The sequence below is a fragment of the Gymnoscopelus microlampas genome (assembly GCF_963454915.1).
Source record: "Gymnoscopelus microlampas genome assembly, chromosome: 5".
In the NCBI taxonomy this organism is placed as follows: Eukaryota; Metazoa; Chordata; class Actinopteri; order Myctophiformes; family Myctophidae; genus Gymnoscopelus; species Gymnoscopelus microlampas.
The window spans coordinates 47,197,285-47,209,813 of NC_139942.1; the positions used below are offsets into that span (position 1 = coordinate 47,197,285).

General features: G+C 41.2%; 1 protein-coding gene across 3 annotated transcripts in view; it reads left to right on the forward strand.

Moving 5' to 3' along the window:
- The first annotated feature begins 2,544 nt into the window (after positions 1-2,544).
- LOC311044684 (guanine nucleotide-binding protein G(olf) subunit alpha) overlaps positions 2,545-12,529 on the forward strand; it is a 77,537-nt gene continuing 67,552 nt past the window's right edge. Inside the window, exons 1-3 of one of the 3 annotated variants that reach the window (XM_084056412.1) lie at positions 2,545-2,659; positions 2,746-3,364; positions 11,926-11,998. In XM_084056412.1, coding sequence (XP_083912538.1) covers positions 2,770-3,364; positions 11,926-11,998 — 668 coding nt within the window. In that variant the 5' untranslated portion in view covers positions 2,545-2,659; positions 2,746-2,769. Of the gene's footprint in view, positions 3,365-10,729; positions 11,643-11,925; positions 11,999-12,529 lie in introns of those variants that run through there. The other 2 variants (XM_084056411.1, XM_084056413.1) reach the window with 2 other exon arrangements.

The window sequence follows — 12,529 nt, forward strand, 5'->3', positions numbered from 1 at the left end:
GTGTGTGTGTGTGTGTGTGTGTGTGTGTGTGTGTGTGTGTGTGTGTGTGTGTGTGTGTGTGTGTGTGTGTGTGTGTGTGTGGGGGGGTATGGTACAAAGTGGGCCCTGTGCGAATTTGTATGTACCATTGTCTTAAGCATTAAGCTTAAGCATCCTTATTAAGCATCCTTAATGGTATATGACTAATGGTGACCACAGATAACATTTGGGACAGTCCTGCGTTAGCCTACACAGTGGTATTTAATGTTTTTAATACAGCTCGGCTCTACAACACAGCTCCCCTCTTATCTTTGTATAGTTATGCTCTGATGAGAACTACTTGACCACCATCCAAAGTGTTTAATGTAGGCTACTTCTCCCATGAGCTCATGTAAATACGTTTCTATCTTTGTAATATCAAGTGTCTTCGACTCTGTTTGCCTCAACATCCTTCCTGACCGAGCCAATGGTCTAAAATAAATGAAAGCATGAATCATGTCACTGCACATAGCTACATGTTTGAGCATGTGGTCTGAATTAAAGACAAAACATTTAATACAAATAGGTAGGCCTATCACAAGGATAGTTCTATCAATGTATTTGATTGGAATGTGTATATAAATGTGAAATAAATAGTATATTTTGTGAATCTTTTAAACAGTTTGAAGGTGTTTTATTGTAGGCTGGGTGGTAAGTAATAAACTAAACATAATATTATTGGTCTAACCTGGTGAACTCACTAGCAGGGCTTTGCTTTACGTGCGCTCTCTATAAGCGCCATCTGGTGGTGTATGTCCACTCCTACATCATCTGACCTGGATTTTTATTTGAAACTAAAGGCCAGTATCATTTTAGTATCTAAGTATGAAGGGCCCCTGTCATGTAAGTATTATGTAACGTCATAATTGGTCACAAACCTAGCTTGGTTATTTGAAAAACTAGCTATTTCACAACAAATCAAGTTGTGTGTCTAAATACACTGTATGGAAGACAAACAGGGTATTTTTTCATAATGGCCTAGTAGCCTATTGTTTCACTTTTGTTTTACTTTCCAGTTGGTAAAAAAAAACATGGTGGGATCTATTAATAGGCCATTAAAATGATCACGGCTTAAAATAGAACAACATAAATAAGGAACAAATAATAATAATTGGATTACACTATAAATCAAGAGTAGGCTTACAATATGTTTTTCTGACATAGGCCTACAGTCATGAAATGTGTGTAATGAAACTAAGCTCACAATGCCTCACATCGTAAGGCATTGTGAGCTTGTAGATCGGCTATTTTCAAATGGCTAATATGTATAGGGCTGAAGTGGTTAATGTATGTTTTGTAATAATAATCAAAATCTACAAAGTAACTAGTAACTAAAGTTTTCAAATAAATGTAGTGACGTAAAAGTACAATATTTGCCTCTGAGATGTAGTGGAGTAGAGGTAAAAGTAAATAATACTCAAGTAAAGTAAAAAAAAATACCTCAAAATTGTACTTAAGTACTTGAGTAAATGTACTTAGTTACTTTACACCACTGATGAAAATCATGAGCAGCATTCTGGAAATGGCCATATTCTGTAGTAGTAACGTGACGTCGTGCGCGCTTACACCTAACAACCGTGCAGCTCGATGTTGACCCTTCAGCACAGCGGATAGCGGCGTTTTCCCTCCAAGGTGGTGTTTTCGGTTACTTACGGTAAAGGTCGACCGCAGTGGACACTAAAAAAAGGATCAGGTGATCTCAAACTAGGGTTGCCATGTCCGCTTATTATAAGCGCCTTTAGGCTTGTTCTTCTGTAAAGTTGGGGCTTGTTGCTAAAGTGTAGTTGATTATTTTGGGCTTGTTTCTAAAGTGTAGTTGAATATTTTGGGCTTGTTTCTAATGTGTAATTGATTATTTGGGCTTGTTTCTAAAGTGTAGTTGATTATTTGGGCTTGTTTCTAAAGTGTAGCCTAGTAGTTGATTATTTTGGGCTTGTTCCTTGACATTTTCATGTCGAGGAAACCCCCCAAATTAATGCAGACCCTGACCCCACATCTGAAAATTATGTCATGCCAGGGACCCCCCATCATAGCCCCCCATACAAGATTTGTGTTGTTAAAATGTATAGACAATACATAATAATAATAATAATAATAATAATAATAATAATAATAATAATAATAATAATAATAATAATAATAATGATAATAATAATAATAATAATAATAATAATAATACATTTTATTTGTAACGCACTTTATATTTGAACCAAATCTCAAGTGCTACATTTCAAGAAAAACAATATTAACAACAATACTAATAAAAACAATTACATGAATAAAATTCAGATCAATGATCAAATACACAGCTAAGAGAAAGTTTTTTTAAGTAACCCCCCCCCCCCCCCAAACAAAAACACACAAGGCATCAATATGTCCATCTAGGCAAATGCCTTGTTGAAAAGAAAGGTTTTTAAGTCCCATTTAGAGACCTGGCTGCTTATTTCCCTCACACAATTTGGCAACGCTGTCCGAAAAACTACGGAGCGTAGGACAGGCTGACTGTCGGTAGAAAATGCAAAATGACACATATAGCAAATGTCGGAGCATAATTCATTCACACAATCCAATTTAAATTCGGATTTAAGAAGAAAAGTAAGAAGCTCCGATGTGACGATGGCGCCTTAAAGGTCTGGGGCTGGTGTGTGGCCGCGATTTTTATCTATATATATCTATATATATTTATGTTGTTTTGTTAATTTATATGAGAAACCCTAACATCCACAGACAGATCATAGTGCTTTCTACACCATGGGGCTGTGCTACAGTCTGCGTCCCCGGCTCTTCGGGGACCTGAGCGGGTCTCTCTCCAACGCTGCCTCCACGGACTCCTCGGACCAGCCTCCTCCTCCTCCACCTCCTCCTCCGGACGCCGGGGGACCTCCTTGCCAGGAGGAGCAGCAGGACACGGGGGGATGCGGAGCCGGAGGAGGAGGACCAGGGGGACCAGGGGGAGGAGGAGGCCAGGTGCGCCACGGGGACTCCGCCGCCAAGCAGCAGCTCCCCGCAGCCGGGGAGCTCCGCCGTGGAGACACCTCCACCTCCTCCACTAACAACACATCCACCACCACCACCTCCACCACCACCAACAGCAGCAGCAGCACCATCATACAGAACGGAGGTGGTGGAGGAGGTGGAAGGGGCTCGGGGAAGGAGCGGAGCAAGCGCCTGCAGCTGCTCCAGAACAAGACCAGCACCTCCTCCCAGAAGCAGAAGAACTGGGACAAGCTGCTGGTGGAGGAGAAGGAGGCCGAGAGGGAGGCGAAGAAAGTCAGCAAGAACATTGACAGGACGCTGAAGGAGCTCAAACGAGAGTATAAACAGACCCACCGACTGCTGTTACTCGGTAGGTCGCCCCCCTCCTTCTCCTTCTCCCTCCCCTGTGTTGTATATGAGTGGGTTTTATTATTAGAAACACAACGTAGCCTCTGATCTCCTAATTATGCAGTGGTGGGAAAAGTACTCACATGTTTTTACTTAAAAGACTTCAAGTAAGTACAGTACTTGAGCAAATGCACTTAGTTACTTTACACCAGGGGTTTTCAACCAGTGGTCTGGCTGGGGACCACCAGTGGTCCTTGACGGGGTTCCAGGGGGTCCCCAGCCAAATGAATAGTTAGCAACCAAATTGACCCTTATATGTCTGTAACTCTGAGAGTGTACAAATGGAACCAAATGGACCCTGACGGGTCCATTTGGTTCCATTTGCACACTCTCAGAGTTACATGAACAATTGGGGCCCCAAAGAAAATTGGGACCCCAAAGAAATCAAAACGGTTGAGTCCTTGGCATATCTTTTCAAATGGTGGTCCGTGGGCTATTATGTGTCAATTTGGGGGTCCTTGACGCGAAAAAGGTTGAAAACCACTGCTTTACACCACTATATGAGTGAGTTTTATTATTATTATTATTTTTTTAATCCAAGGACCCCCATAACTCATAATCATCATATATAGACACCGCAAACACGAGTGAGAGAGCCTAGTTATGATGGCCCACATCGGCATATGGAGCACTAAAGTGGCTTCAAATCATCCAGGGACGCCTTTCTGACTTTGACCCTGACGTACTGTCCATGACCGGGTCCATATACATTTATGACTAGTTTCATATTCCTCATATTTACTGTAGCGTAGCAGCCTATCAGCTGGGGGATTTTACATGATGTCACGCAGTTAATCACAGTCTTCCTTTTGGGATTGATTTAGCAGCACGGATGTTACCCTGAGGATTTTCAAAACGCCAGTCTTATGGGGTAACGTCCCTGTGGTCCCTGGGATGTTAAGCATGTTGTCAAATAGATAGACCTTTTATTGATCCCCAAGGGCTATTCAGTTGTCATAACAGCACCGCAGTGAGGATGAAACAAAGATGCAGGTTAAGAGTTAAGAGAATAAGTAGGCCTACAGGTAACACTGGGCCCTATGCGCCTGCCTGGGCTGGTCAGGTATATATGCCTGATGAAGTTCTGTATAAGCCACCAAGTAGGTAGAAATTATGGAGGCATTCTGTAATAGGCATATCGTGTGCATTCTATTACCAACAAAAACAGCCTCTGGTGTAAATACTGACTTAAAGACATAAAGACTGATCTGAAATACAGGTGTTTTACAGGACTAGCCATCCACTCTGGCCATTCTGCTACTGCACTCTTGTAGAAGAACAATATCCACCGAATCAGTGGAGCTAAAACAACTTTGACTGTTTTATTTGACAGTAGTTACGATTTTACAAAACAGCTTGTTTGGCTGGCAGCCAAAGTGGCTGGTAGGGTAGCCACTAGGCACATTTACAAACCACAAACAATTGATTATTTGGCTGGTGGCTAGTGTTAATGCCCCCACTGTGGCCAATGTTGCCACTTGCTGTTATTACATCAAGATTACGAAAAATATTCATAGTGATCAAAGAAAGAGAACGTCATGATTCAGGGGTGTCGGTTTCATTATAACTACCCTAATTGGGAGAATTCCACTTAGGCTAATGCTATTCTCAGACAGTGTAGCTGCCTAACTTATCCAGTCATTTGGCAGTCTTAGCATGTGCGTCATATAAGCTCTTATGTGCTTGCTTTGCTTTAAAATGATATGGATGATAATAATGAATTATTGCTTCGTTATTATGTGTAGTCCTAATCAATTTCCATGTTAACAGCCATCACTAATTATACACGCAATGTCACAATCCTTGAGCTGGAGAGCTTCCGCTCTTCAAATATGGAATTGTTATCCACTCATCCATGTCTACGGGCTGAGAGCTACTGTTCTGTGTTGACCAGCAAATGTTTGACCTATGTTACTGGGTAATTTCAGCATCTTATCTGCCGTTATAGTTTGGACTGTTGTCTATCACCATATAATCCTGTTTATTTTAGGAGTTATCTGCAGTTACGCCCAGGTGCCTCTGTACGTTTTGGGGTTTTCTCTTCAGGTGGCCTAATAGTACTTCAAGCCTGAGTAGTGGCACGCGGCGGTGCTGTGCACCCCCAAAATAATTTAGGTCTACAAGTCCTGCTGCGACGCGCTGTGCCAGCTTGTAGATCTGCTATTTTCGGTGCACAACACCACGCGCGTTATACCCTTCGGGTCTGGAGTCTGCACTAGGCCTCTTGTTGCATGCCAGAGGACTGTGGAGGTTTGTGTTCCTCTGAAAGTGGACACCTTCCAAATAGTGTTACATTTCAAGGCAACGTATGCTAGCTAATCTGGGTCACTTTATCTGTTTGTATTTGCTGCAGGTATTTAAGCGAATAACAATAGCCGTAAGGGAGCATGTCCTAAATGAGTTGCCATTTTCTGCTTGAGTGTTAGGGGATAGTATATATATACCCAGGCAGCCAGGTTATTTTTTATTTTGACCATGTTTATAAGCCTCTGATTATTCTCAAAGTTATCATTGTCATTTTCATGAAATGAGGTATATTTTGTAGCATCTTATAAAACCACAGCGTGTCTGAATCAGTGGGTAGAGGCGCCAGTTGAGAATCAGAAGGTCCTCGGTTCGATCCTCGGCTCTTCCAGGCTTCAAGTCCAAGTGTCCCTGAGCAAGACACTCGACACATAACTGCTCCCCTGTGTGCTCTCCCTAGCAGACAGGTAAAATGCAGAAAAGTAATTTCCCCTTGGGGATCAATAAATACCCTTTATATGCTAAAAGCTGTCCTTTCTTTGGGCTGACAAAAAAATATAAACAAAAGAAAATTGAATTGCATTGATAGTTTTCAGAAAATGTCTTACAGGAATTCAGAGATGGGAACTGCTCCTATCCATTCTTGGAGAGGAAATAACTTGTTAGGACTCATGAACCAAATTCTAACCACAAGACTTGGTGATACTATCTATTACAGCTTTCCTAGATGTCGTTAACTGCCTGTTTCGTATCTCGGGCCTTATCGCTCTCTTTCACGAGCCAGAACAACAGGCTGCTAGCAATGCGGTGGACTCTGTGACGTGATCGCGGAAGGACTGTGACTGTAACCGACCATACTGTCCTGCAAAGCCAAACATTTCTCTGTGCGAGTTGTGAAAGTAAAGAAAACATTTCAAAGTGTTCTCCTGTGCCAACACAACTGTTCCTGTTACAGGAGTGTATTGTGTTATTAGTAGCATTTCAGTCTATAATGTTTTGCTGATAAGAGATCTGAACGCTTGTCATGACCTGTGATCTTTAGAAAAACAAGAAGCAGTCTTTTCTGTTTGCCTTTGTAGGGTGAAACAGTCAATTGGGAGTCAGCCATTGCAATGTTTTGGGTTTTGTAGGCTCAGTCAAGCATGCATTCCCATCATGACGTGAATGTGAAACCGACATAAGGAAGAGCCTTTTTCAGTCACAGAGTAGGAGACAGTGCTTCATCGGCCCTTCCCTTTTAAACGCAAGAATGTCTCATCATGCACAGTCAGGTGAACTTTGATTCCCTCGAAATGGGTTTTATCATTGACCATCGCTGAACTTTGTTACTCACTGCACGGAGTTCCCAGTCACTGCAATGAACAACAGAAGTTATTGAAGTATTAATTATTGTCATATTTTTATGATATTGATAGCAGCAGTGATTCACAATGGTGAATTGTCTTGATACTTGTATCAGCCGAATGAAACTGAACCGCACTAAAAGGACATTGGACTATGCTTGTTCTAAAGGATTTGCTTACTGCATAATTTACACTATGGCTTATCCAAGGGCCTGTGTCCCAAAACGGACTGCAAAGCTTTCTGTCTAGCTTCAAAATGTGAAAGATTAATTTCCTTTGGCCAGAGTTCATTTGGATATTTGCCTTAAGATGAACTGTTGTTTATATGCACATTGACAACAAAGATTCTAGATTAGTATATAGTTTTAGAGCATCTACACATGGAATAAACACTGTCAGTGACCTCTACAAACACACTAAATCCCCTTTCACTTGGAAAAATAGTTTGACCAGGTTTAAACTATAGGAGAACAGTTTCATAGCTTCCATTACAGTGGCTCTCCTCATTGTAGTTTACAAGGGGTCTTATGATTCAGTAACAACCAGGTAAATACTACATTAAACTAAAGCCTTATTTATACTATTATATATCGTACAACGGTGTTGCACAGCGAAAATAGCGGATCTACAAGCTCACAAAGCGTCGCAAACGAGGTGACTTCTGCAGTGCTAAACAAAGAAAGAACATGTACATAAGAAGACTCAACATCCAAGGAGGTGTGGTTGCACTCGCCAAGAAAAAAGAACAAGGACTGCCTCAATTTCACAAATGTATTTTGGCCACACAAACTAACTACTAATGTTTCAGCCTAGTTGGCCTTCATCAGAGCATTGCGACACGTTTTGAGCTTGTAGATCAGCTATTTTCTGAAAAAAGAAAAAAAGAATAGGCCAGAATATGGACACCAAGGTTAATGTGGTTAAATGGACAGCAGTTGATATTTGTGTTAGTGTCATATGGCAAAGAATGATCAGCCTTAAACTCTGCAATGTTTTAAAAATGCATCCTCATTCACACCTGTATGATTCCCTTCACATATTTCAGGGCACAAACATGAGTGAGGATATTTTTCGTCACGTTGGATATTTTTGTTGTGTTCCTTATTGTACAACATACTTTCACTTTTTTTGCCCCATCTTATCTCAGCACAGGGAGCTAGCTGCAGTACAGTGGTTGGTTGTGTAGTGTAGTGTAGATGGCAGCCATGCTTGTGTTATACCCCTTCTACCCACTAGAGGGTGATGTGAGCCAGTTGCTTGTTTGACCTTGCATTCTAAGGTGGAGAGAGGCAGGAGAGAGAGAGAGAGAGAGAGAGATGGAGGGAGGGGGGGGCAGATTCCAACACCACTACAGATGATCTGAGTGTGGTGATCTTGATTTGCCTACAGAGCAACTTTGTTCCACTCATTTCACTACATGAAACAATGATTTGCATGGTATTTGTATATAGTCGACTACAGTAGCACGTCCATTGATGTAATGGGACACAAATAATCATTGATGGTAAATTGTAATATAGGCCCTATTATATATAGTATATTTGAGTTTTTGGCAACTATAGAAAAGAAAATAGAATGGAACTCTACTCAAGATGGCCCAAGTTGCATTTTTCCCCCCAATAATTTGCAATGGATTTCTGTGCCTCTAATTCTGCATGCATTCATTGTAACAAATTACATGTAAATGAATCGAGGCAGTGGAGATATGATGGGCATGGCTCATGCCAAAAAAACTAAAATGGTGTGAAGGGCTAATAATGTTGATGGTGTAGTCGGGATGACATTCCCCTCTCCCACACACAGCCATGCAAATGTAACATACACACATACACACACATGCTATCTGCATCTGTAAAGAACACATCATTGACTGGATTTTACTTGCAACCTGAAGCCAAGAAAGGCCAACTTTAGCCAAGCCCACACCCTGTTTTACTTGACGCTACACAACAGTGCACATGAGTGTACGACGTGCACTTTTTTGTATTTAGTCTTTCATGTCACAAGTTAACTGGGGGTTGCTAGCCAGTGCCCGCTAGTACTGCAGTACTAAATCTGATTTCTTACGTTTTGGACAACTTTATTGTAGCCTTAGTTTTCTTTATTTGTTTATTTGGGAGAGACAATGCACATTAATGATCACGTAATATACTTCATGAACGTAAAAATTAATCATCTGTACATGATCTGTGTAGACCTTCTTCTGTAGGGCTATCGAATAGTGAAATAATTGATGAATCGGTCAGTTTTGTCTTAGTCGACCAAGATAGTCTAGTTTTAATTATTTATTGAAAGAATATGAGTGCATCTTTTGTAAAACTCCAGTTAATTCTACCCATCTGTAGGCCATTAGACATTATAATCAACATGTTCAGCTGTCAACCTCACCAACTTGAAAAGGCTGGCACCTGCATGATGATTGTATGGAACAAACACTGATTTGTCGATTAAGTCAACTAATCAATCATATTAGTCTACAATCTCCTATTACTATTTGTCAACTATTGGTCTAGGGACAGCCCTACCTTCCTGTATAACTGTAACAAACAGCTGGATCATTTGTCCGGGGTCACAACCTGAATGCTATGGTTTCTCATTTTAATTACAATAGCTCTGTGGGGGATATGTGCAGCTTAGGGTGCCTGTGTGTGTGGGGGGGACTTTTATTTAGCAAAGGCAACAGTAAAGACAATGATTTTGGGGTTGGGGGGTGGGGAGGTGCTAATTATTTAGGAGCGGGGGTTAGAGGGTTGGAGAGACGATAATAGTTTGGGGACTAGTTTGGGGACGGGGGTCAGGAAAGTGTAGAGAGAGAGAGATCGCCCTTGAATTTCTTCTTAAAAAAAGAAAAAGAAAAAAAGGTCACCCTCCAACTACATAATCCTTTTGAATTACGTATTAAGTATGACACGGTCAGCCAGGAGAATTGTTGTGTCTTTTGCAGGATATCCAAGACTATACAATAACGGTATACTGTAAAAGAGGGAGTGCACACATGCAGTAAAAATTCTCAGTGTCCATTGACCCAAATGAACCATAATGGACCCTAATAAGTACGGGTCAGGTGAATTGTGTTGTCTTATTTTTTTGCAGTATACTAAAGACTATAAAATTAAGATAATGCAACAACAAAAAAGGGGGGGTGCACACAATAAGATCCTCATTGTTCACTGAACCTTTGGCTATTAAAAAAATAGCAGATATACAAGCTCATTATGTGGCACAGAGTGCTGCACTATGAGCTTGTAGATCTGCTATTCCTTTGAAAAATCGTGAAGGTTTGTGCAAATCTTTGAATACATATATTTTTAAAGCGAACATTTGTAACTCAAATAGATCCAAATGAACCTATTTGGTTCAATGATTTTTCACTATTTTTTTAAAAAATAGCAGATATACAAGCTCGTGCTGTGCTATGAGCTTGTAGATCTGCTATTTTTTTTTGTTAATCTTGAAAATATGTTCAAATCTTTGAATATATATATATATTTTTAAACCAAACATTTGTAACTCAAATAGATCCAAATGGACTCCTTTGGTTCAATGAACACTGAGGAGGATCTTTCTTGTTTTTTTTAGCAGCCAACTGGTGGACAGTCAGCTAGCTTCAGGGCCACCTCACATACACACACAGTCAGTCAGAGACACACACAGCACAGAGCAGCACAGACCCAACCCTCCCTCTGAAGCCAGCCAGTCAGTCAGTCAGTCAGTCAGTCAGTCAGTCGGTCGGTGGTGGAGGCGGACAGTTTTCACCAACAGCCGTCGATGCTAGTTTTGATCGCCCGGCTTTGCTCAGGCTGCTGCTGCTAGCTAACAGACTAGTGAAGGAAGGAAGGAAAGGAACAGCCACCGGGGAGGACTATAATAATAATAACAACAAACAGCGACCGGGGGAAATGGAATCAATGGCTCCTCTTTTTCTTAACAACGCTATTCTGAGTGCGGCGGCGGCGTCGTTACATTGTAACTAACGCGAGGCCACATCGGCTACACATCGGCTACATTGTTACTTCCTGGAGCCACAGAGGGAGGCAGTGCTGAGTTAAAGAGACACAGAATAACCGATAGAAACACAGATAGAAAACATACAGAGAGGAGGTGGAAGGAACGATCTGAGGGGACACTTTTACACTGGATTTCACACATTATTATTGAAATCCCTCTCTGTTAAGCCTTTTTTGGGGGGGTCGTATTTTTTTTTTTTTTAAAGGATCGTTTTTTTTCTTGTGTGTGTGTGTGTGTGTGTGTGTGTAAAAATCAAGAACTGGCTTGGTTTTGATGACTCGGATGCCGAAGAAGGTCCGGTTGGTTGCGGCTAAAACGGAATCGTAACGGGGAGAGAAGAACGTATTCCTCCCTTTAGTACCGACCCGACCGACCGACCGACGGAGAAGCCGATCGGTCCCACATTTTACCGTTTTATTTCTGTCCCCCCCTTTTGAGGTATTACATTTTATATATATTATTTTTTTTCGGTTTACGACGAAGGGCTAAAACAGGCTTTCTGGAAGATGGGTTGTTTGGGCAACAGCAAGACTGAAGATCAACGCATCGACGAAAAGGCACAACGGGAGGCGAATAAAAAAATCGAGAAACAGTTGCAAAAAGAGAGACAAGCATATAAAGCCACGCACAGGCTGTTATTACTGGGTAAGGAATGGTTTTTGTGCAGAAATGTTATCTCTACAATAAGCCTCTCTCTGTGTTTTTTTGCTGAACACGTAGCCCGTTGGTTTGACAGCGCTTGCAATAATATGTCATGGGGGTGGATGGATATTGATGGAAAAGAAGCCAAAGCCCCACAAAACCCACAATTAGCTTCGTTTGGAAAACATTTGTTGGTTTTTTCACGTCCAGCACCGGGATGGCGGTTTATATTTTTATTATTTTTGTAACAATATTTGTGTTTTATTTGGTCCCATTTTTTTCGAAGGTGCCGGAGAGTCCGGAAAAAGCACCATTGTGAAGCAGATGAGAATCCTACACGTCAACGGATTCAACGCAGAGTGAGTGTTATTCAATACCCTTTCTTATTATAACACGGATATATATATGTATGTGTGTGTTATTTATTTGACAACAACGTTGTTATTAGTGTTATTATTGCAGTCCGGATCAGTGAGACTAGTGTGGAGGTGAGGGTTGAATGGATTTTCATTGCAGGCACCGGGCCCAGTGTCCAAAGCCTCAAGCAGCTGATATCTCACCATTTCTTCCAATTTTAGATTGAACCACTTGAACCCTTGGCGTCCCTATTTTGGGCATGTCATGATAAAATGTTCCAAAAATATATATATATATATAAAAAAGAATATGTAGGGAAAATAGCAAATCTACAAACTCGCAAGGGCTCACCATGCCACACATTGTGAGCTTACAGATTGGCAATTCTTTTGCTATTTGTCATATGACAAAGTATACGGTATAGGGCTTTTAAGTGGTTAACTGTGCATGTACAAGCCATGCGATTTTGAGTGCTGCATAGATGTCACATTAAGCACTCTTTCATGTGAAAGGGTGATAGGTATGGATTCGAT